The sequence below is a fragment of the Uloborus diversus genome, chromosome 4, assembly GCF_026930045.1.
Source record: "Uloborus diversus isolate 005 chromosome 4, Udiv.v.3.1, whole genome shotgun sequence".
Taxonomy (NCBI): domain Eukaryota; kingdom Metazoa; phylum Arthropoda; class Arachnida; order Araneae; family Uloboridae; genus Uloborus; species Uloborus diversus.
This window is the reverse complement of record NC_072734.1, coordinates 170,247,283-170,273,700: the sequence shown is the minus strand read 5'-3', so window position 1 is coordinate 170,273,700 and position 26,418 is coordinate 170,247,283. Positions and strand designations below refer to the sequence as shown.

General features: G+C 32.8%; 1 protein-coding gene across 1 annotated transcript in view; it reads right to left on the bottom strand.

The window, feature by feature from the left end:
- Positions 1–116: 116 nt before the first annotated feature.
- LOC129221453 (lon protease homolog, mitochondrial-like) overlaps positions 117–26,418 on the bottom strand; it is a 66,108-nt gene continuing 39,806 nt past the window's right edge. Inside the window, exons 16-21 of the mRNA XM_054855934.1 lie at positions 23,221–23,337; positions 20,917–21,057; positions 18,866–19,031; positions 13,249–13,460; positions 4,857–5,021; positions 117–3,658 (exon numbers count right to left, since the gene is read on the bottom strand). Coding sequence (XP_054711909.1) covers positions 3,518–3,658; positions 4,857–5,021; positions 13,249–13,460; positions 18,866–19,031; positions 20,917–21,057; positions 23,221–23,337 — 942 coding nt within the window. The 3' untranslated portion in view covers positions 117–3,517. The remainder of the gene's footprint in view (positions 3,659–4,856; positions 5,022–13,248; positions 13,461–18,865; positions 19,032–20,916; positions 21,058–23,220; positions 23,338–26,418) is intronic.

Genomic DNA, 26,418 nt, shown 5'->3' with positions numbered 1-26,418 from the left:
CAGCTATAAACTTAACAAGTCTTCATTTCTCCAATAACTTTAAGCAGACATTTGCGAAAAAAATATAGAATACAGACATTATATCCACACTAATTTTTCGTTACAAATGTAGATAAATAGGAAAAGTAACAATGTATAATTCTGGAAAAAAGAAAAGTTTCCAGCTAACAGTGCACCAAATACATTGCAATAATGAACAGGTCTAAACTTCCTGAAATGTTGTCTGTCTGTTTTCATTCCTTGGTGGCCTCTACAACATAAGCTTAAAACACATATTTTTCTTTCGCCTGTTCTATGTGTGTTCTCTTCCCTTGAAACTATGTTTACAAACAACTGGTTTACGGTTTTCCCTGAAATTCAACATTGAAAGCAGTTTGTATATATTTAATCATGTTTGGAAAACGCAAAACCTTTATTTTGAAAATAATTCAGGTACTTAACACATACTAGAAGAAATGTGTTTATTTGTAATGGTAACTGATGGTATCACTGAAAAAATAAGTGTTAATGTGTTTTTCTCGATACTAACAGGCAGATAGAAGAACTCATGAAACTGTGTTGTGCTTACTCATCATCAGAAATTCCATTTAGGCAGGAAAATGAATGCAAGTTACATCAGCAAAGAAGAACACTATTCTTAACAGCTTTTTATAAGGATACAAATTGAAACTTTTATTGCAACATTGAAAACCCAGAAAACTCTTTTAATGACTTACATTTTAGCAGGAAAATTAAAAGAAATGTATCCAAAGAAAATAATGTAAATCAACTGAATATCAGCATTATTGATAAACAAGATTTTCCAATACAATTACATTGATAAGGGTACCAGTAAAAATTAACATTAACAGCAAATTTTAAAAATAGCAATATCATTTGTATTGAGCCTGCGATAAAATTTAAGGTTTTTTTTTTTTTTTTATTGTACATGAAAAATATGAGTTAAGTAAAAGAGTAGATCCGAGGATTTTTTTTTTTTTTTGAATTGTATCCTTTCAGCAGAAAAATTTGAAAAAGGGAAGGGCTGGTTGAGACATTTAAAATATGGATATCCTGTAATTACCTTATTTCAAAGCACTAAAAAAGAACATTGTAACATAAAATGCTATATATTTAAAAAAATTGTTTTATTCAAAAATTATTTCATTTTATAAAAACTAATACAAACAGTGGCAGCTCATGCCTTGAAAAAGTGAGGGGGCCAGATCATGTGTGCACTCGCATCCCCCCCCCCCCTGTGTTTGAAAATAAAATATTTTTTTTAAAAATATTTGAATTTCCTTAAAATAGCTACTTGCATTAAATAAATAAAATTATATTCATTTTTAACATAGGGCAAGCTACAAAATACTTAAACTACTAAAAAAATCACGAAAGGTATTAATCTCATGTTTATGTCCATGATTGCCGGCAGGGTGGTGCACTCCCCCCCCCCTCCCCGTGACTTTCAAAAATAAAATTTAATTAATCAAATAGGGAAAAGCTAAAAAATGCATCACAAAAATTAGTAATCTCGCGTTTGTATCCAGTACACTTTCCGTGCTGCAGTACGCCTTCCTTGCAGCACGGGTAAGGGGCTGCACGGGAGGCACTTTCACCGGCTTTTCACCGCATCTCATTAATTTTACTTCTCTGACAGATAAACCGCGGATTTTACGCAGGAAATACAGTTCAATCCACTACTTATTTCAAGCAAATACGGACAAAAAAAAAATTAAATAAATAAATAAAATAAAATAAATAAATAAAAAGTTATAAGCCCGGGCCCCCTCCCAAGAAGCCGCTGAATACAAATGTTTTTGGACCCCCCCCCCCGACCATAGAAGGAAAAGTAGTCTGAAAAATTTAAAAAAAAAAGACAAATATTGCCTTAAATCATTTTAAACATCATTCTGGAACTCAAAAACGTTTCATACTATTTATCTCCACATTTTGAATACTAAGAACACTACATGGTTCAACGCTGAAAACAAATTTTGGCCATTCACTCTCTAAAACTAATAATCTGCTTTGAATTTCTATTATGCAACAATAAGGTGAGTATTTCTCACCATTAAAACCATTAACCATTGCAAGAGAAAGCCTTAGCAATTTACTTTTTCAAAAAAAGAAACTGTCACTTAGCTATTATTAAATATTTCATTTTATGAGTGCTTTTGCTACAAAAGTTTTGCTAAGTACTTTTTAAACAAGACTTTTTGCAGCAAAATATAAAATTTAAGAAATAGACTGCTGAAATCAAGTATTATGATAAGTCGGTCTAAAACTGAATCTATGAGTTGGAAACATTGAATTTGCTGAAGGTGTTATAAAAAAAAAAAGCTTGAAATCTTATCCTATAACAGAGAATTGTGTTGAAATAATTAAAATTTAAATTACTTTATTAACATTCATGTGTTACGACATCATGTTTCTGATTCACCGATTAATATTTTGCAAATAACAGTTGAATTTGCTTAGTGCTGAAAGACAATGACGTCCTTACTTTTAATATTTAGAAGGAAAAAAAAGTTTATCAAATGAACATTGAAAAATTATACTTCAAAACTACAACATTATTGAAATTTGACATTTCAATTACATTTGCCCATTTTTCCAGCGTTTTTGCAGCAATAAAGAAAGTAAGAAAACTTGATTTATTTTCATTGTATATTTTTCTAGTGTTAATAAAAGGTTATATTAAAATACAATTGAAAAATTATTGAAAATTCAGATTTAAAACAGTGAATAGAATGGTTACATCTTGAATCTTAAAAGCATTTTTGACTTTATGTAAATAAGTTTATCATTAGTTGTAAAATTTGACATTATTAACCGCCTCCTGTTTGCAAGCAAAAATGCAATTGTTGAAGTTTTTCACCTCAAATTGCGAATAAGAAGCGAGGGCTGGTTAAAAGGGTTTTGATCCTGTTACATAAAAGCAAAGAGTACGTGGAAAAAAGCTTGGTACAAAGACAAAAATACTTGTAATTCAATGGAAATAAAAAGGAATTTGTGATGAAATAATTTGAGTGTAGTCATTCTTTTGATTTATTTTTGTTCATGGAACAAGTGTTTATGTAACGTACAACACTTAAACACAGATGCACAAAAACAAAATATTAAAAGCTTTTATTTAACAAATGACATTAAAAAACTTATTAAAATAGTTTACACAAATGATATAAATTTGTACAAATATTTATATATTGAAACAACATAAATAATTATCATTTTGCATATTTTTTTGACTATATTTGAGGGAAGGGGTATAACAAGCTGAAAGAAAAATAACAATGCTATCAAAAACCATGAATGCTAAAAATAAACTTAGATTATAAATCATTAGAAAATACAACAAAAAATAATTTAAACTACTCCATTTCATGCATTCTTTCTCTATGAAATAAATATCCCTGACATACTTTTGTCCTCCCCCCCTTTTTTTTAAAACTTTATGTAGAGCATTTATTGAATTTATTTACAATTCATTCTGACAAAATATTATTTCAATAAAGTTGATAATGTAACATTTTTGTTAAAATATTATATTGAATACATCTTTGTAATTTTCAGCAAAATGAACTTCAAGGCCATCAGTAATAAATTTCGGCAAATCGGCAAAATCTTTTTTGTTTTCTGCAGGCATGATTAAGCAGTTCACTCCAACTCGCTTTGCCTAAAATTCGAAGAACATAATGGTTAGATTTACTATAAATATGCTTCATAATCAAATATATTAATAGTTACAAAGGCAGCCTTTCCCCTTTCTTAAAGTGAAAAGTTAAAATTTTTACAATAAATTCTTTATACACCTAATTCGTAAGATAACTAGTAATCAAAGAGTGAATGCTACAAAATAAACTTAAATTTTCAGTGTAATTTGTGGCTCCTACACACTTTTGCTTTTCTGCTTGTTAAAAAAAACTGTTAGTATTCTCTCAGCCTTAGTGCATGAGGGACTGTCCTACCCCCCGTCCCCCACCAAGAGTGCATTGTTTCAGTGCTTGAAATTGCACTTTGAGAAAATGGATTGTGGAATAAATTAGCAAAGAGGTGGCATTCGGGTCACTGGGAAGCTAGGGACCTCAAGGGATTATGAACGGCTAATCAATTTCCGAACCATAATAAGAAGAGGATTCTTAAATTTCAAAGAGGAACTTAAAGTAGAGATTGATAAAAATAAAGTTCCCATAACCACATGCGCCTGCCTCTACTGTAAACCATAGCATATAGAGTTCTGAAAAATCCATCTGGAAAGGGAAATGTTTTATTTATCAAGCATTATTTCAAGAAAAAACCTTTTTTTTGAGCAATCACGATTGCTTATTGTTCTCATTTGACTGTTTTGATGTCCTATCATTTTATTTTCCCACCGCCACCCTCTGCAGCATCACCATCGACCGGCTCCTCACGATGCTGCTCCTATAGCGAAAGCCGTCTCCAGGTTGCATCAATGTCCTACACACACGCGCATACATACACAACTACACACACACACACATACACACATGCATACGTACAGACACCTACACATTCACATACACACAACTACCCACACATTCATGCCTGCACACAGACACAAACACATATGCCTACATACACAAACCCCACACACACATTCATACACACAACCACCCACACACTTATGCCAGCACACAGACACAAACACACATGCCTACACACACATACACATACCCCTTACACACATGCCTACATACACACATTCGTGATTGCGAAAAACATAATTTGAATTCAAGATGTCAAAATTCAAAATAATTTTTCTTTTTTTTTTTGTTTTTTGAAAGGATGAAAGTGTGAGGAGGAAGATACAGACATAAAAGTGTCTAAAAATACTTGAAAAGGTAACTACTTACCGCAATGGATTTTTCTTTAATCCCACCCACTGGCAAAACTTTGCCTGTCAGTGAAATTTCACCAGTCATTGCAGTGTTCTGTTTAATAGATTTTTTTAATGCCAATGACAGCAGTGCACTAACCATTGTGCATCCAGCACTAGGACCATCTTTAGGTACAGCACCCTAAAAACACATAATTGAAAACAACGTTTTACTCTAATGCTTCAAACATTCAAGTAAATTAAACAAAAAATTTTAAAAAATATTTTTTATAGAATAAAAATTAATGAAAATAGTGTGTTACCTTTTCCTCCCCATTAAAAGAAAAACTTCATGTGTAGCACATCAATTATAAGAAACAGAAAATCGTACTGTTTAAATGTCATAAAAAAAAGAAAATTTAAAAAAGAAGAAAAGAATCCCCAAAGACGAAAACAGTAAAATTGTAAGAAAAAAGAATACTCTTTTAACTTATGAAAATAATGAAATACAAAATGAGAATCATTACATTGCTTAACTTCTTCTATATGCTTTTTAACTCTTTCAGGACGAATGACGCGAATATGCGTGAGCGCTAGATGCTCTTAAGAGACGAACAACGCTTCCCTGCATTACGGCAAATCCTACGCTGTGGGCCGATCGACGCATATTCGCGTCTCAGTTTTGGAACTAAAAATTTACTATCAGATGGAGTTACTTATCCATGTTCAATTCAAAGAATCGGTCTCATTCATTAGTATTTCTCTCTCCAATGTTAGAATGGAGTCTGTCGTCAAGTGTCTGTGGTTTATTAGATATACTGATGCGCAATGTCGGTCACTGCATTGATCCATGCTTTGAAATTTTACTATGCTATTTTTCTATTATTTTTTATGAAGCTAAAGTTTCCAATATTGTTTCAATACATTTAAGGTAAATGCACCAGTAGTGGCCACTTTAAGGTTTATATTTTAAAAATAAGGATTCTAGGGGTCCCAGTGGATTCAAACTTGCAGGAGGTAGACCTCAGGCTATAGTGTAGTGGGCAGTTCAAGGAGGAGTAGGTAGAGCATCATGGAAAATTGATCAACTATTTAATACGGTCGCCTGGATTGTCGATGTTTTTTCAGCTGTCTTCTAACGCTTCTCCGTAACGAGGTATATAAACATTGTGTCGTATTATGAATAGAACAATGCTCAAAAATAATATTTTTAGAGCTGTAACCATGTTATGAAATGTGAAAGATCATGTTTGGAGCGTTTTCAACTTGAAATAGTTGCTTTTTTGCTGACAGTTTACCCGGGCCACTACTGGTACCAAAAAAGTCGGGAAATTCTAAAGTGGCCACTATCATTGGCCTGAATCAGGAAGGTTTTTCATAAATCAACTCAATTTTCCTTTTAATATGTTGTAATCTCTTTACATAAAAACCTGCCTCATTTCTGACATAATATTATTGTGTGATCTAGTAGTGGCCACTGCTGACTCATGTACATTATATAATGGCCACTGATGGATCAAATTTGAGGTTTGAAAAAAATTGAACAAATTGACATTCTGGCATTTTCGAAAAATGGGACGATTAAGGAAGAGAAGGGCTATAATATGCTCATTGAGTTTCAAATATGGTAATTGATAGTGTAGGCCCACAGTTTAAAAAAGTCACAAAAATATGCTTCACTGTGGCGCCGCTAGTGCCTTTACCTGTTCTATGGACAGGCCCGGATTACTCAACAGGCTATCCACTAGGCAATTCGCCCTGCCCTAGGGGCGCATATCATGGGGGGGGGGGGAATTATTAAATAGCTTGTTGTTAAAAAAAAAGAAAGAAAACAGGAATTTGGCGCGCTAGTACAAAAAGAGGAGAAACATGTTAGAAATAGAATTTCTACAAATATCTCTACACTTACTTTTGCCCAGGTAACTGAACTTCAAGATAATCAACCGACGCCTGTTCGGACCAACGATCCGAGTGAATCGGAAGTGAGTGATCGGATCGGAAGGGTGACGTAACAGACTCCCGCCATTGGCTTAGCAGGGAGGCGTCTCTGCCACTTGGTGCATCCTCATTGGTTGCGTGGACGTGAGGGCATTGATGTGAATAATGATGAGGACAGACTATTTAATAGCGATCGGAGCTGAGATTCGCTCTCTCTTTTTTAAGACTCGTTCGGTGATGTCTGTCCTGTAAAAGGTAGCTAGGGTAGAGCTCGTATTGTTCGGCGGATTGCCGACTGTGCTTGGCTGATCGTAGTAATAGATTAGCGAGCCGTATTAGGATGAGCTTAACTAACTTGCTAGTCATATTTAATTAATCTTTTTTTACCTTTGGCTTCAGTTATGTTTATACAATTATATTTACCTTTTTCCACGTGTTAATAAATTTTAGTTATTTTTAAAGAAGTCTCTTCATCAGTCATTCACAGAAAGTAGATGAAATGTTAGTTCTTTCACTAACTCTGCAAGAAGTATTACAGTTAACAGGTGGTATCATTCATCAATGGTATCAAGATGGTTATGGGCCATTCCTGCCATAACTGACATTTCACGCGCAAATTTTTTTTTTCAAAACCTTGCTTTCTGTGAGAAATTGAGACTGTTGGTGAAGGAGGGGCCGAAGATTTTTGGAATTATATTTTTAGAGAATGGCGTGCTCTAGCATAATGATAGAAAAATTGAAAGACGACAACTACTCTTCTTGGTGCAGTGATATGAAGTTTGTTCTCATCGACCGGAATCTATGGAATATCGTCACTGGAAAAGAGACCAAGCCCGAAATTAGCACGGATAGAGGGGTTACCGCGAAAGACGTCGCAAATTTCGAAGCTAGGAGACAATCTGCTGTTGCTGTGATATATCTACACGTCGGAGATGAATTCAGGAAAATTATTGAGAATACCGAAGATCCCCACGAAGCGTGGAACCAATTGAGGGAAAACTACTTTCCAGACAACAGAAGTATCAAGATGAAGCTCTTTTCGGAGTTAACCTCATCTAGGATGGAAGAAAACGAGAAAATCAACGTATTCGCAGCCAGATTGAGGAGAATTTACGATCGTATGAAGGAGTTCAAGACCCCATTTTCAGAGGAATTTCTGTCATTCCAACTGCTCCGGTACCTCCCATCCTGTTTCGACGGAATTGTCCAGAGTATACTGCGGAGAAGTGATGAAGATTTCATTTTTTCAAAGATTGTGTCCGACCTGGTAGCTGAGGAAAATCGTCTATCTTTGAGGAATGATGATTTTGACATTCAAGCCAAGACAACTTTCGCAGTAAACAAGGACTACAACAAAAGCGTAACGTGTTTCCGTTGTCGAAAGACTGGTCATATCAAGAGGTATTGTCCTGAAGCAAAGAGTCGTCCCTTAAGTCCAAGGAGAGGTCGTTCGAGATGGAAAAGGCGCGGTTCTCAACGGCGAAGTGATGACCACCACCGTTCTCCATCGGCTGATTTTTGTGAGTATGAAGATTTCTTTTTAAGTGAGGCAAACTGTCTAATGGATAGATCCAGTTCATATATCTTTGATTGTGCCGCCACCCACCACTTCTCAAAGGACAGAGACATTTTTCAGAACTTTGTAGAATTAAGTAACAAAGAAATGGCTGTAGCCATTGAAGGTAAAACATTCCCGATTGAGGGAAAGGGGGATATTTATTTAAGATTTGGTAAAAGAAAAATTGTTTTAAAAGATGTACTTTACTCCTCCAAATTGAGACGAAATTTAATTTCGGGATCTAAATTTGATAAAGGTGGGGCAAAATTTGAAGCTAAAAATGGTATTTTGACGGTATCAGACCAGAAAGGTGTTATTTTTAAAGCCTTTTTAAATAATGGTATATATTATGTAAAACCCCAAAATGTTGATAAATGTTTTCAACATTCAAAGTCTAGTCATGATAACGTAAATTTGAAGGATAAACAAAACTCTAGTCATTTTTCTCGTAATATCGTTAATGTTGAATCTTCAAATGTTGAATCCTTAGAAATTTGGCATAAAAGATTAGCCCACGTAAATGCTGATTGTATAAAGAAAATCAGCAACTTAGAAAGTGTACGGGGTTTGCCGAAATTCAAAGGGGGGAAATTTAATTGTGAAGATTGTAAATTGGGAAAATTTAAGAGGGTATCCTTCAAACCCATTAATAAAGTTAAATCTGAAAAACCTCTTGATTTAATTTATTCTGATGTTTGGGGACCATATCCCGTAAAAGGAAGAAATGGGGAGAGATACTTCGTGTCAGTCATTGATGACTATTCCAAACGAGTTTCGCTGTATCCGATCAGAGAAAAGAGGCAAGTAACTGGTATCCTTATTCAGCATATTAGGAGGGCTGAAAGATTTTTAGGAAGTAAAGTGAAAGCTATAAGAACTGATAACGGAGGGGAATATGTCAATAATGAATTTCAACAGTTTTGTAAGAATTCTGGTATTTCTCACGAATTAACAAACTCTTTTTGTCCAGAACAGAACGGTGTCAGTGAAGTATTTAACAGGGTAGTTGCTAATGGGGCCACTGTATTGCTTGAGGAAAGCGGTCTAGATAAAAAGTTTTGGCCAGATGCAATGTTGCACTTCGTTTACACCTGGAACAGAGTTTGCCATTCGGGTCAAAGAAAAACACCATTTGAGCTTTATGGGAGAAATATTCCTTCAGTAAAACACCTTAAACCATTCGGAATCGTGTCTTACGTCGGAATTCCGACTACATCTTGATACCATTGATGAATGATACCACCTGTTAACTGTAATACTTCTTGCAGAGTTAGTGAAAGAACTAACATTTCATCTACTTTCTGTGAATGACTGATGAAGAGACTTCTTTAAAAATAACTAAAATTTATTAACACGTGGAAAAAGGTAAATATAATTGTATAAACATAACTGAAGCCAAAGGTAAAAAAGATTAATTAAATATGACTAGCAAGTTAAGCTCATCCTAATACGGCTCGCTAATCTATTACTACGATCAGCCAAGCACAGTCGGCAATCCGCCGAACAATACGAGCTCTACCCTAGCTACCTTTTACAGGACAGACATCACCGAACGAGTCTTAAAAAAGAGAGAGCGAATCTCAGCTCCGATCGCTATTAAATAGTCTGTCCTCATCATTATTCACATCAATGCCCTCACGTCCACGCAACCAATGAGGATGCACCAAGTGGCAGAGACGCCTCCCTGCTAAGCCAATGGCGGGAGTCTGTTACGTCACCCTTCCGATCCGATCACTCACTTCCGATTCACTCGGATCGTTGGTCCGAACAGGCGTCGGTTGATTATCTTGAAGTTCAGTTACCTGGGCAAAAGTAAGTGTAGAGATATTTGTAGAAATTCTATTTCTAACAAAACAATTCTACTAGAACCGAGAGAGAGATTGCAACTTGCTTGCTGAGCAGGAAAAAAATGAAGGGGGAAGGGCATAATGCTTGATCGAAGTTATCCCTTTTCTAAGCAAAGCAGATAATTTTTAATTTTTTAGATTTAAGCAATCATAAAATACAAATTTTTTTAAGGTAAAACACTTGTTAGAAGTAAGTCACACACAGTAAAATTAGAAAAAGGCATGATATATAAAATTCCCAGTTATAACACTTGTTTATGGAACAATTTTTCTCTTTGGTATTCTAAATCATGTCAGTAAGTATGTGTTTTGCAATTTATAATCTATTGATTCCTATTTATTTATGACTGCTAATAGTCAGGGACGCCCAAAGTTCAAATTTTTGGGAAGGGGGAAATTATCAGTTTTCCGGATAAAAATTCAAAGCTTACCGAATAAAAAATAGGAGCATGGTACTACTAGCAGTTTTCTAAATTATCTGTGACTAGCAATAATTTAGTAGTTACTAAAATCATGTTTACAATAAATAGCATAAATAATCAGAAAAAAATAAAATATTAAAGTACTTCAAAAAAAAAAATTATCAGACAATACCAGATATTTACCGCCAAAGTTTTATGATAGGTTACAAATGTTGTAAAATTTTCGAAGTTGTGAAATATGTAACATTTACGGACTTTTTAAAAATTTTACCTTCGAAAATTCCCTGATTTCTGTATTTTATCGATGTACAAAACGTCCGTAATTAATTCTTCAGACCAAATTTATTTTCTAAAATCTTCATTAACTTAAGACATAGCTGAGAATTAATGATAATTTTTATGAATCTCTTGAATCAACACGAATGACTTAAAATTTTTGCATCGAATGCGATCGGCAAAATTAGAACTCTAAAAGTCATCAACTACACAATAAGACATATAAGGAGGGTTAAAAATAATGCTAAATACATAATTATAAATGTCCAAAAGGTAATCACAAGGAAAAGAAAAATGAGCGAGTATTAAAGAAGCGGATGCAATCGGATTTAGAAATGTGTGAAAAATTGGGATTAACACGTTATAGCGTAAAAAATGGCCAAGATGCGTAAGTTTAAGCTAATGTGCTGAATTTGATAAATATGCATGTTCTTGAACTCAAAAATGCATGACCAATTGTCAATTTCCATGATTTTTGAGCACTTTTTGCCGAAAATCATGAATTTCCATGACCATTTTTGATCATAGTCGAAATCTATGACTTTCTAGGTGCATGGACACCCTGCCTTTAGTAGTATTGAAAACTTATGCTACCAATTTCCTATATCCATTGATATACCTTGGTAAGTTGTAGGAAACAAATTGTCCTAGAATTATATTGAATTGTGTACTTACTACTTTCTTATGAACTAGTGGTACCTGCACGGCTTTGCCCGTAGTAGAAAAATTAATATGTCTTTTGGTTTGCCTATGTATTTACAAATAAGGTATGGTGACTTTCTCGGCAATTGGCTTGCCCATGTTACGGTTCCACGTTATGATAACTTGGTATAAATTTACTCGTCCATCTTATAATTTTGCTCGGGAAAATGTTCTTAAAACTGAAATAGAAAACGAACAAAATCGAATTTTCGAAAAATCGCTTCGAGGTGCACACCCTCATGCTACAAACTAACTTTGTGCCAAATTTCATGAAAATCGGCCGAACGGTCTAGGGGCTATGCGCGTCAAAGACATCCAGACAGACACAGATCCAGATATACAGACAGACTTTCAGCTTTTTTACTAGTAAAGATTTCGTAGTGATAATAATTATTCAGTTCATACTTACCAAAGTTCATATGTAGAATACTTATATAAGTACATTCATTTTCTTTTACTTTATTTTTTACATTAGCGTAAAAAAAATACTAATACAAATTTCCTACTAAAAACTTTTTTATTTTATCCTAAGTACTTATGTACTTTGAAGAAAGAAATGTACAATAAAAATATGATTAATATATTGGTTCTTAATGTAACTATCATATTGAATCAATTTTATCCATCAGTTATTTGAATTTAAAGTGAGTAATGTGAATTCTAAGGAAAGGATGTCAGATGGCCACTACTGAAAATCTCAGATTTCGGAGTGGCCACTATTGGGTCAAATTTGAAGTTTGGGAAAAAATGGATAAAAAATTGAAAAAATTTAAATTCTGGCATTTTTAGGAAATGGGATGATTCAGGAATAGTTGGGCTATAATACGTTTATTGAGCTAAAAAATTGGAATTAATATTGTAGACCCACGGTTTAAAAAAGACATAAAATATGCTTAACTGTGGCCACTACTAGTGCATTACCTTATATATTTTTTTTCATGTGAAAATGGAAATAAATAAATGCATAAAATAAAAGTAAAAAATACTTCATGAAACAAGAATCTTCAAATACCAGAAAAAGATATACAGTAAAACCTGTAAAGCTGATCACCCTTGTAAGTTGACCACCTGTCTAAGTTGACCGCTATTTTCAGGCACAGAATTAGATCTAAATTATATAATTCAACCTCTATAAGTTGAAAACCTGTTTAGATTGACTACTAAAGAAATGTACCGCAAGTGATCAACTTATACAGGTTTCAATGCATTAAAATACAGTAAAAACGCATTGCAGTTCATTCTTGCATACTGTTGGTTGAAAATTCCAAAAAATGCACTTTTATACATGAAACACCATTTTAATTTTCTTAAAAAAGGTCCAAATAATAAAATCCACAATCTTAAAAAAACAAACGTTTCGAAAAATCGCTTCGAGGTGCACACCCTCATGCTACAAACTAACTTTGTGCCAAACTTCATGAAAATCGGCCGAACGGTCTAGGCGCCTTCTAGTACGTATTTATTAGCATTTTTTTGAAAGGGGCAGGTCTGAAAATTTCATTGTTTGAATCAAAAAAAAAAGGAGAAGAAAATACATTCAATGTTTTCATACAAAGATGAATCAATCAAATGCATTTTTGCAAACAAAATAAGAACAAGAAACGCATCAGCAAAAGATTTTGACCTTGGGGCTAAACATTGGCGGGGGGGGGGGGGGGTACATTAGTAAACGTAACAGCGACTTACTTCTGGCACATGAAGATGCAAATGAGCTCGTTGCAAAAAATTATTTTCGGGATCTTGCTCCAACAAAAACGACTTGGCAAAAGAATAGGCTATATTTGCGCTTTCTTTCATCACATCTCCTAAATGCCCAGTTAACTGCAGAGAGCCTTCAAATTTCTTTTCCTCGGACATCGGCTTGCACTGAGTTGTTTCAATGTATAACGTTGAACCACCTAAAATCAGACACCATATTAAAACAAAAATCAAATGACTTTTATAACTGCAAAAATCAGAATTTTCAATTTGCTTCTTTCCAAACCAAAAACCTTTTCAGTTTTTATTATTATCATTACTTTTAAGGGATATTCTAGTCTAGAAATTCAAAAAAATCAATTTTTTTTCCTTCATATTTTCAAAGTTTAGACCTTTAAGAATAAGTTTCTAAGAGGATTTATGTAAACTCAAATTATTTTTGGAGTTACAGTTAATTTTGTTAGAATAAACACTTTTGCTGAAATGAGACTGCAAACTTTAAACACGTTTTTCTCGAAACTAGTTTTTTCAATACGGTTGACAAGATATCTCAAATTATAATGCACCAATTTACTTGAAATTTGGTACATACTTTCTTAGTACTATCAAAATTGTCTCAACGTAGAGGTTTTTGTATTTTTTGATTTTTATTATTTTTTAAAAGTACAAAAGTTCAAAAAAGGAGCCAAAAATTGAACTTCTTTTTTCAAAATGAAGCCACTTTGTGAATTTTTTTTTTTTTTTTTTCAAATTGGCTACGTTCAGACAATTTTACATCCTTGTTCAATAAGAAGTAACCTTAACTATATGTTTCAGATCACCTGGAGGATTAGAATCATGTCAACCAGGAGATCCCCTTTTTTAGAGTCCCCACTTTTCCAGCCTCCACCAACTTCAATTTTTTTTCAACTACAGTAAAACCCCTCCTAACGGACACCCCTCTTATACGGACATTTTTTAATTCCCCGACTCCAATGCGAATAATATTATTAAACCCATCCTGCGGACACCTCTATTGTGGGCAAAAAAAATTGTCCTGTTAGTGTCCGCATTAGAGGGGTTTTACTGTATATTTATATATTTTTAAAGCGTCAATAAAAAACTGATAAAAATGGATAATGAAAATAGCTACTGTTTTTTTTCTATTAAGACCGTAAAATCACCTTCAAATCAAGCCTCTAGACTAGAATACCCCCTTAATTGAAAAATTTCAAAGTAAAAGAATGCATCACTTGCATCAAAATCAAGTTTCGTATGGATGTGTTATCTTACGAATTGCTGCATAGAAGAAGTTGCAAAATTGGCCAACTTCCTAGAATTAGAAATTGTTTTTTATTTCCTTCAGTTTTTTAAGTTCTAAATGAGAATGTTGGCACAATTTGGAAGCAAGAAACCATGATAAAGCTAGTCCCATTCCTTGCGTTAATGTGGCATATAGTTTGGTCTAGCTTACCTAACTGTGAAGTAAAATAAATATCAGTTGCAAAAAGAAAAGCTCAGCTGACAAGAGTTCAATAAACTCAAAAAAAAAAAAAAAAAAAAAAAAAAACAGCAATATTAACAATAATAAATACCCTTAACCAAAATCAGCATAATCTGATATAAGAGTGATTCCAAGTTCATTGGCTTCACAAAGTGAGAATGCAGCTTCAGTGGCATTGCTATGGCAACAATAGGAGTATTGCAGGGGAGAAAGTGAGGTAAGCTATGCCGCCATGGGCATGCAAATGGCAGTCTCTGTAGAAATGAGCTTTCAAGATATTTGAAGAAATGTGTGTTGGATTTATACTAACAATAGGGAAATGTTAGAATTAGATATTTTTTGCAGCCGAAACCAAATAAGCAAGCTTGTGCAATAAAGCTGATGACAAAAATGCAACAAAATGAAACAGTTGCAGTTACTGCCTTTTACCTGCCCACCACAGTATGCATTGAGGGCTGTCTGAATGTATAGTGCTTTATATCTAGCTTCCTGTTTCATTTAATGGCAAACCCATTGGCCTCCTAGAGCCATTGAGCATTGGCAAAGGCATACATTAACTGGCTGTTCATCAAATTCTGTTCTCAGGTTATTAAGAAAAGAAATGGTCTCATGCATTGTGCGTGATGTTCTAATGGAGGCTCCCAGATCAATCCATGGACCCTGTTGCCAGATGCTACAACAGCTCACTTACTATGCTTAGATCCTCTCCCCAAACTAGAAATGTTTTTGTTGAAATTTTAAAGTTTGAAATCCCACCCCTCTTAATTATAAAGTATACTCCATATAAGTTTATGAGAGTGGTCTATTTTATAGTTAGTAACACATTTTGTGTTTAAAAAAAAATGGTAATCAGCAAACTTAAGCACATAATTAATAAACATACTAAATTGCACAACATACCAGAAATAAATATCAGGATATTTTATTTTAGCCATTTGAAAAACCAAAATACTATTTGTACATGCATGTTATGTAATTAAATACCAAAGTAGAGGAATGTGGGGCAAAGTGAATTGGCTAAGATGACGGAGCTTTTTCAAAAGGAACAAATTGGAAATTTGTCTTGAAAATTACAGTATAAAAAGAAAGAACATTGTATTTTATAATAAAACTTTCACTGAAACAATATTTTTTACTTTAGGCAGTAATTTTGAGCCTTCAAAAAATAGTGGAAATTTCTCTCTCTTTTTTTTTCATGGAGCAAAGTGAAAAATGAAATATTTTTCTAATGAAATATTTTCTATTTGATTGTAAAATGTATTTTTGATCAAATGAATCAGTAAATAAAATTTTGCATGAATAAATGAGAAGAAAATGGAACAATAAACAAATAATTTAATTAATGAATTAATTAATACACAAAGAAAAATAAATGAGTAAAAGAGTGAATGAATAAGAAAATAAGAGAATGAATGAATAAATAATTGAACTACTAAAGGAAGGAATGCAAATGAATTAATTAATACATCAATACGTTTCATAACAGTTTTAGTAAATGACTGAGTGAGTAAACGAAATAAGCTATTTCACTTTGCCCCGCATGAACTCGACTACTTGAGCAAAATATTTAAAACACAAATAAGCTTAATATTACCTAAATAAATATTGCCCTGAATATTGTAAGGTCTCAATTAATGATTAAAACGTCAATAACAAGAACTTTATTTTTTCTACAATACAAAAAAATAATTTTTGACTTTCAACAATTATTACTGTAAGAGTATCATTTTTTGAAAATTGGCTGTTTTATCATATGCTTTAATGTCCGGCGGTATTTTTCTCCTGACTGGAATAGATTACATATACAACTACATTGTTGAAATATTACCAGATAGGTGGCGCTAAACGCAGAGTAAATATTTCACCTTTTCGCTTTGCCCCACATTCCCCTACATGATAGAAAGATAAAACAACTAGATACATTTGAGGCAGTGAAAATCAAAGGGATGTAAGTGGACACTTTCAAGTTTTGAGTAAAACACATTTAAAGTTTAAATCCCAGGTAGGCTTTCATTAATTTTTTTTTTCTAAACCATGATGTAGAGCAGAAGCTATCAGGGCTACAAGTACCATCTCTTGCCTTAAATCAGAGGAGAGGTTCTCCTACCATTTGTACTGATTACTGATAGACATCGGTAAACGATATTTATCCGCGTTCTCATTCCTAATGTAATGTAATATAAAATTTACTTTATTCAAATTAGATTAACTTCTCAACTCTTTCGGCACGTGTAAAGTTTCAGTTTTAGGTTGGCATCCTTTGATGCCCAATCATATGCAAATGAGGCAAGTATAAATAGTGAATGATTCCAATCGTTCTCTTTCGTGTTCGTCAGCCTCTTGTGAGTTAGGTCCGATAGGTGTTGGGGAGTTGCGAACTCCACCTCCACTTATGGCCAGGGTTTATTCTTATGAATTTATTTTTGTTAGTTTATTTATTTTAGTTACTATGGACCAATAAATTTTTGGTAAGATTTTAACAAGTTTCCAATGTTCATTTCTTCACATTAACATTTGATTCTGCACCTTCCACTGTGTGGTATTATCTCTGCTTGTATAAGCATGTAACATTGTTGACTGACTTACGAAATTTAGCCCTTCGGCTTTTCGTTTAAACATCGTAAGTTATCAATTACCTCCAAATTTTACATCCTTTTGCTTCTCACTGTTTCATTTCTCATCTTTCAAAAAAAAAAAAAGTGTGACTACAAATACAACATTTTGAGTGAATTTAAAGCAAGAAAAAGTTTACCCCCCCTGATTTGTCATAAATTTTTTCTTACTGATCAGCTCAGAGATTTTATTAGAGCACATGGAAAGATTTATTGTTTTGTTCTTCGCTTTTGGATTGAGTGATAGCACATTACATGTCTTGTTCAATATTATTTCACCTTCATTTTTTTTTCTGTAACATTGCACAATGTAAGCTTACACTGAATGATTACTTTTGCACTGGCCAAATACATAGACAAAGGCATAAGCGGCTGGTGTACCAAAAAAGTGGGGGGTCAAAAGGGGGCGTGACCCCTGAAGCTGGTTTTTTTTTAAAAGTAAAATTGGACTATATTACTGGCTTTTAATATTATTGATTAAATAACTTCTTAAAATGTAATATGGCATCAAAAATTGGGATGGATGGCCACAAGGGCGCTCATTTAGGGGGGCAAGTGGGGGCTCAAGCCCTCCCTTTGAAATTAGAACTTTCTTGCTTTTAGTACTTTTTTCTTTGCAAAAATGTAAAAATATTTCTTCTCCAGCCATTAATGAATAAGTTATTAAAAATGTCAAATTTTAAAAACTCTAATCTCTACTGAAATCGGTTTCCATGGGGGAAAATATCCTGCTAAACCATGGGGAAAATGCCTCAGCCCCCCCTTTAAATTTTGCATATGGGCGCTCTTTGATGGCCACCATAAACTTTCTCCTTTAATTTCTAAACTCAATTCTTATGAAATAAGATGAGCAAAGCCCATTTATTTGGAATTTTTAGCTTTTACTTTCGGGAAATATAACCAATCCACCCTAAAAAAAATCATTTTTCAATAAATCATTAATTTGTAACTCTGAAAAGTGAGGGGCAAGGTCCCTTTACTTTTGAAAGGGGCAGTCCCCCCCCCCCTACGAGCCGCCCTCTATGGGCAAAGATTTTAATGCAGATCTGCAATGAAAATCACATGCAAGAGTTTTGAAATTGCAAATAACATCTATTCTACTATTATAAGAGCACTAACAATTGCACATTATAAAAGAAACAGGTTATGAATGGTACAGAAAACTCATGTACATAGAGAGAGACTAATTCAAACAACTGTTTTCAATTTCATTCAACATTAGGATGATTAGTCAATTTGAATAACAGCTATATTTTTTAGCGTATTTTGCTAAAGCAAAATGCTATTTTAATACACCCCCTCCCCCCCCAAAAAAAAACATTTCTTTAAATGAAATGTCATTTACAGAAATGCAATAAGAAACTGCAGATTTAATTAGATTCAAAGGAAGTAGCTCCCCATTGATCACAAAGGAGTAGTCAACAATTTTAAATTGTCCCAACTAGCTAAAAGTTTCATGACATAAATTTTGCATAAATAACATATGTCACAGAATGAGTAAAAATCATACCCATTGCAGTCCATGCAAGACCCATTACAACACCCGGAGGAGTAATTTCGTACAGACGGTCATGAGTGAATACTGGTTTGCCTACAAAATCTTGGAGATTATCGTCATTAATTTGAACATTTGATACCTCTTCTTTCACAATTCTGTAAGCCGTCTTCCGCAAAATCTAAGATGAAACAGTCAGAACAGAAATTAGTTTCAGAAGGGTTAACTTAATTTTACTCAGATTATAATCCATCAATGTATAGTATAATTTTAACCACATTTTCTTCAGAATTTTGCACAGATAGCTTGCAAAATTATACTCCACCAGACATTATGTAAACAAAAAGTCCTCGGATAACTAATAAATGATATTCAAATGACTATTTGATTAATAAATGCAGTAATGAATATGAAATTTGAGTTAAAAAGTAATTTAAGAAGAATTTTTGAAGCGAAGTGATGTTTCGCACGAAGAGGAAAAATTAACTAGAAAACTATTAAAACAAAAACAGCAATAATAATAAATATCAAGAAAATTTAAAAATTGAACTCTAAAATTAGAAAAATTAAAGTATTTTTCTTAGATTCAAATGCTCACATCTTTACATTGGGGAAGACCAAAACTATATTTATACTTTATTGATTACACAGCTTTGAAGCAAAATAATTTTTAGTACCAACAAATAGCAGTCAATGTGACGTAAAAAAAAATAAAAAAAATAAAAAAATAAAAAAAATAAAAAAACATGAAAAATTAGTATTTAATTTAGCACATTGCAAGTTTACTAATATTTTACTTTATTGTTCTAGTAGAGCAACTGAAAGCTATAAGATTGCCTATACAACAAAACAGCTGATTTTGAAATGCTTAATGCTTTTTAGTAAAGTAAAATTTAACACTAAAAATAAATGATAGATTACATAAAAAACTAAAAAATGTTATACAGTGGAGCCCCAGTTTCACATTGTCCATTTCATACCTTATCCTGTTTCTGATGACATTTTCTGTTGGTTCCTGAAAATTGCTATAAAACATTTCAGATTTTATGTAACCCTTTTTCAGAAAACCTGCATAATATGTTTTTCTACGAACAGATCAGAATCATTTTTTCATCTACAAGACTCTTAGAGCAGGAATATAAAGGGAGGGAGCAAAAGCTAAGGCTGCGAATCCAAGTCCCGTGACTCAACAATGAATGGTTGAGACATTTTGTGTGAAACCAGCGAAAGAAACAGGATTTCTCCCACAATGCTTTGCTTTAAAATCTATCACGTGACTTGGGATCTTTGGTTCACTTAAGAAAGTCTTCACTCCCTCCATTTTATCTCTTCTCAATGACAAGACTCTCATAAACTGTTTCTTCCCTCTAGCTACATTTGTTTTTCCATTGCTTGAAGATGCTGTGGCATTCATTTTGTTCTGCCTTATCCTTTGTCTGTGTGAAGAGTTTCTTTGATTGCCCAATCTTCCTCTAGGACAATCAAGAACCAGAGCTGCAGACTTGAAAATCTTTCAGAAGTTGATGTTGCATTTATCATCCCGTCACATCACAAATCCTTTTAAATAGGATTTAATACCAGCTTCCCATGATAATGATGAAGACAAAGAAAGAAGAAATAATGGAGGATGTTCCCACAGCTGATTAAGCGATTCAAATCATAAAATGTCTGAAACAATTTTATTTGTGAATAGCAACCAATAAGCAAATTTGCAAAAAAGTTTATTAAAACATGGATGCTACAAATGAAATTATATATTGAAAAACAAGTAAAATGTACAGTTTCTTCTCACTAGTTCACGGGAAAAGAAAATTTTTAAACAATAGTTTTAACCTAGCTTTTAATTTTTTGCCTTCCCACCAGGTATGTTATTTATCTCTGGTCGAACAGAATGCATAAAATCGGGGCTCCACTGAAAAGGTAAAATTAACTGTCAATAAATAAGAAGCATTTTTTTTAAAAACAGATATACATTACATATCATTATGCAAATACCATAGAAAAAAGCAAATTCATGCCAATAAATGAAAATGTTTACACTAGATTTTAAATCTTGCATGAAATACCTTTTCAATTTGTTTCTGCAGGTTACGAACACCACTTTCTCTACAATAGGATTTGATAAGTTTTTGCAGAACTTCTGCAGGAATTTGTACTTGCTCTGAAGAAACACCGGTAAGCTCCCGAGCTTGAGGAATTAAATATTGCTGCAAAAAAAAAAAAAAGTCAGAACTGACATTAGTGCAACAGTTATTTGTTTTTACTTACCTTTTAAAGCATATGTGTACACATATAGAAACGTATGTCTGTGTAAATGTAAATATTCACTTTATGAATTAAACAATGAAAATAATATTAACAACAATGCAATCTCTAAAATAACTTTTTCTAAATTAAATGGTGATCAGTGAACTGTTCCCATTCATTATCAAAATGGTATGACTTAAAATTAGTTGCCATACAGAAATCCCAGGTACAGAATGAAAAATGTTTGCAACATTGAAATAACCATGAAAATATGCAACAGGACAGATAAAAGAGAAATCCCGAAACACAAAGAAATAGAAGGCTGGCTATGCACCAAAATAAGATTTTAAAACAATTTTAATAAATTTTGTGGTACATAAAAAATAAATTATTTACTTAACCGAGCAGTATTATTCAATTTATTATCGTTACTTTTTGAATTGCTTTGTAGATTACTTTCTATTTCAAATAAAAGTATTAACATGAACAAAACTCTAATCAGATATTTATGGATGTTACTTAGCTGATTGACAACACTTTTTAAATGTTGAGTCAAGTGTTTTTTTTTCTCCAGTAAATATTTCTCTTATTTCCAACAACGTCATTTCGAATATTGTGCACTATTGTAATTTCCTTGCGATAGTAATGTTATCATAACATAATTATTATCTTAGGAGATTTAATCTGCAGTTTCATAGAAAATTTTTCTGCTTGAAATCATTTTAAAAATTTTATCATCAAAAAACTTTCTATTATTCTCTGAGCAAAAAAACGAATGATTCTAAAATGTTTCAAAACTTATAGTTTGCTGAATGGGATATTCCCTATTTCTTTAAAAATTTTCAATGACATAGTATGAAATGCACATTAGAAGCACAATGAGATAAAAATATAAAGTATCTACGCACATAGCCGAAAACTATCTGCAGGAATGAAAATCAACATGCAGTGGGAAGGTAAAATTTTTAATAAGAAAATGCCTTTTGCTTTTAATCATGTATTCATAAAAACAATAATGAAAAATTTTTAGGAATTTATCTTCAAATTGAGCAGATAATCAGTGTTTAGCGATGATTAGAAGGTCTCAAGGGCGCCCATATAGGAGAGCAAGGGGGGCTCCAGGCCCCCCCTCCCCAGAAATGAGAACTTCCTTGCTTTTTGTGCTTTTTTCTTTGCAAAAATGTATAAAAATTTCTTTTCTAGCCATTAATGAATAAGTTATTAAAAATGTCAAATATTAATGTCTAATCTGTACCAAAATCGGTTTCCATGGGGAAAATATTCTGCTAAACCATGGGGAAAATTTTTGAGGCCTCCCCCCTTAAAATTTTGCATATGGGGGCACTTGGAAGGTCTTCATACCTGAAAAAGTTATAGCAGCATGTTACATTATATTTTCATTAGTGTTTAAGCAATTAACTATTCATCAATTCCAAACAGAGTTTCTTTATTATTGTATTAATGAAATTGAAAGCTATTGTTCAAAAAAACACAAAGTCATTTTAAGAAAGTATAAATTTTTAGATAATTAAAAACAAAATTCAACCAAATGTATTTTCTTGCATTTAAATTGAAAAACAGTTAAAATAATTTAATAAATCTATACTATAATAAGGTTATGCAGAATTACATTTGTGGTCTTTACTATTTTTAGGAAATAGTTAAAATCCAAATTAAATAGGTAGTAATAAGGGTTGTTCACAAATGATGTTGTACTTTGTGGGGAGGAAGGAGGTTCATGAAATTGCAATTTTGCAACGAGGGGGAGGAGGCAACAAGAAGTCACTTCTTGTTCACTTCAAGGGTGACACACTTTTTTTATAACAATATGCCTATGAAAAATTGCATGACATGTGATAAGTGAAGTGTGACAGTTCGTAACAAAGAGGACAGGAATCTATGAAAAAAATGTGCCATTATTTATTGACAGCCCCTCGTTATAAATGACTTTCATACAGCCATCAGGGCAAAATATTGTATGCATGCTTTACAGCTGGTATTGTACCTTGATCAGGAAAACAAAATCACACCTAAACATATTAATTAAGTCAACATATTTAGAAACCATACCAACTATTAAAATTACTTCAAAAGAGACAAATTTGATTAGCAAAATTACTTACTTCTGCTATAGCAATTTTTTCTTCAGCTACATAACCAGAAACTTCAATCATTTCCATCCGATCCCTTAAAGGTTCAGGTATAGTATCAGTAACATTGGCAGTGCAGATAAAAAGGACCTAGAAGAAAATCTGAATTCAATGTAGCTCAAACTTGGTAATTATTTGGTGCAAATAATTTGTCTTAGATAATGGATCCAACAAAGTTTCGATGACACTTATGTACATTTTAATGTACTAATCAATGTAGTTTTTTTTTTTTTAAATGTGTTAAAATAACGTACACAACATCTAAAGATGACATTTGTATTGAAATGCTTCAGTTTCAGATTTTTGAAAAAAGTATACTTTTATTACTTCCTTTTACAAAAAAGGAAGTGGGTCATTCCATGTCAAATCAACGAGCCTCACAACTTGACCATCACGGATTCCAACAAATTTCAGGGGATTGAATATATATATAAAATGATACAGAAAAATATTTTTTTCAGATTTTTAAGTTGCCCGGTTTTTTGTGTAGGGCTATGTAAAAAAACGAGGTTTTGGTTATTACAAAAAGTTAATTTTCTCTGCTTCTATTGGAGCTAAAGAGTTCATTTTGGTTTCATTTTAAAGCTTTTGAAATGGGCTTTTATAGGATATGTCACATTATAAGGTTTGGGGTCATTAATATTTCAAGGTCATGAAAAATATAATTTGACCTTGAATATTTCAAAAAGTGTATCTTTTAAAAATCTGAAAAAAAATTATTTTTTACCCACTAATGCACTGTATATGTGGAAAAAATTTCATAATGGGATTGCAATGGGATCATGGTAAAACAAAATTTTGAACATATATCTACTTACTACTTAAATGCAATTTGTAGCGTTTCCGAAAATATTTACAGAAGGACACGTTATTTTTACAACTTTTGGTTACCATTGTCCATTTCTTCCTTCGACAAGTTATAAACTTTTCATGTGAGATTTATCCTGGGATCTACTTTTGATATTACATCATCTACAGGTACATTCAGAATATCCTCTACGTCTGGATAGTAAAAAGAATATGAAGGTCCATGTGGATGCAAGAATTTTATCTTAAGTGTTTCATTTTCTTCATCAGTCTAAAACACAACCTAACCACCAGTGTCCATCATACCTGCAGATTAAAAACCCGACCATTTCTGCGAATTCAATACAATCCCGAGCAGCTCTTACATATTCTATTCTTGAATTTTTTGAAAATGAAAATATTTTGACTTCTATGTGATTCATGTTCAGTAGAATATAAGAATGGAGTTTCTGAGTACCTGGTATTCTTCTTGCGGTCGTTAACCTGTTTTTCAAAGTCTCCTCTTCTTGTTTATGTAATTCGGTTGTACTATATTGAAAATGTATTGTCTTAATGTGATCTTTTGCCCATTCATACAGCTGTCGAGGAGTCATAATTTGGTCATTATGTATCATTTGAAGACTAGCTCTCGCTGCTAGTCTTTACACAGTGCCTCCTACACCATCGCATGCACTTTTGCCGTGTGATGTAGCAAAAAAGTGCCATTGTGCTTTGATACCAAAGTCTGACTCATGGTAGCAGAGATTCAGAAAATTGAATCGATTTTTGTACTGAGAAGCAGCACCATCACTATAGTAATAAATTAAGTTTGGTTTTGTGTTATAATGAGATTGCATGAAAGAAATTAGATGTTTTTGAAAAAGATTGACTGCTGTTGTGTCATGTACAAGGCAATCAGAAATTATTACTAGAGATGTATTCATTACTGCTTTTGTGGAAGCGTCCTGAAAATAAATGGTGAAGGGGTGAATAGTAGCTTGAGCATTGTTTCAATGGAAACTATGGGCAGCATCCTGGAGGATAAAAGAATAATTCCCTGCAAAGTCGCGGATTACAAGGTATTCACCTTCTTTTAACCATTGAGATAGCTCGATTGTTGACTTGCAAGAAATGAGTGAAGAAGTTTTGGGAGATTTTCAAAAAATATATTGATGAATTCTTCAGTAGTTTTCACTAATGTCTCGAGAGATGTTCTTTTTTCAACTTGTATCCACTGTTTATATGTGATGTTTTCAACGCAGTTGAATTCAAAAGCTTCTTCGATTCTTTCTTTGACTCTTTCAAACCCAGGACAATTTATATAATTTCCAAAGTAACAAGCTTCAGTAGGATTTTCGCAAACTGCATATTTCATAACATCTTCATACACAGGGGTAGAAGTGATCGACTTGTCGCATATAGGAAATTTTCCACAAGAAATATAGGACAAATATAGGACACTTTATATGAATGGTTTCGCTATGAAAAAATGAATAATACATATATATTATTTAGTTATTCTTACCAATGATTTTGTTTAAAAAAAAACCCCTCAAACAAAATTATAACTTACACCTGAAATGACTTTCCTGTAGTTGAAAGAATAATTTTTGAAAAAACAGTGTTCTTTATAGACAAAAAAAAAAAAAAAATGAACAAAGTAAAATCTATTGATAATTAATACAGCAATTCACACGTTTTGCAGGGATAGAAGTGCCACAAACATAGTTTATATTAATAAATAAAAACCGTCTTTGTGTTGAGAAGTAACAGGAAATAACCAATGCTTTGCAGCACAAATATACAGATATTTTGTGCTATAAAATTCCACAAAAAGAAAAGATTGCAAAAAGAATATTAGAACATTTCGATCAGAAATTGCACTGAACACAAAAATATACCAGCGAAACCGAAAACTCGCTGGAAAACAAAACAAATGGCTGTTGCCAAATGCAAAATTGTAAAACCAACTTCAGACCACCCACTACAGTGACGTCATATTACTGTAGCCAATGAGAGAAGATGCTTGTTGCAGGATTTAGTCAGTTGCGTTTTTTAATTTGAAATTCGTTTGCATTCGTACTTTCGACGAAAAATCCGTAGTCAGATAGTTTATTTACTGTTGTTTTAAAGAAATAAATTGGATAAAAAACAGGAATATAGGAAATATAGGACATTTTCCAAAAATATAGGACGATTTGGTTGCTTTTTTTGAAAATATAGGAAATATAGGATATATAGGACCACTTCGACCCCTGCATACATGGTCCTGTAGGGCCATGTGGTTGACTGGGAAACTCTAGTATACTTCAAAAACCAACAACATATTTATTTGATCACAGTGTTGTTCTTGTTTAGTGCATGATTTTAAAAAGAGCAAAGGAA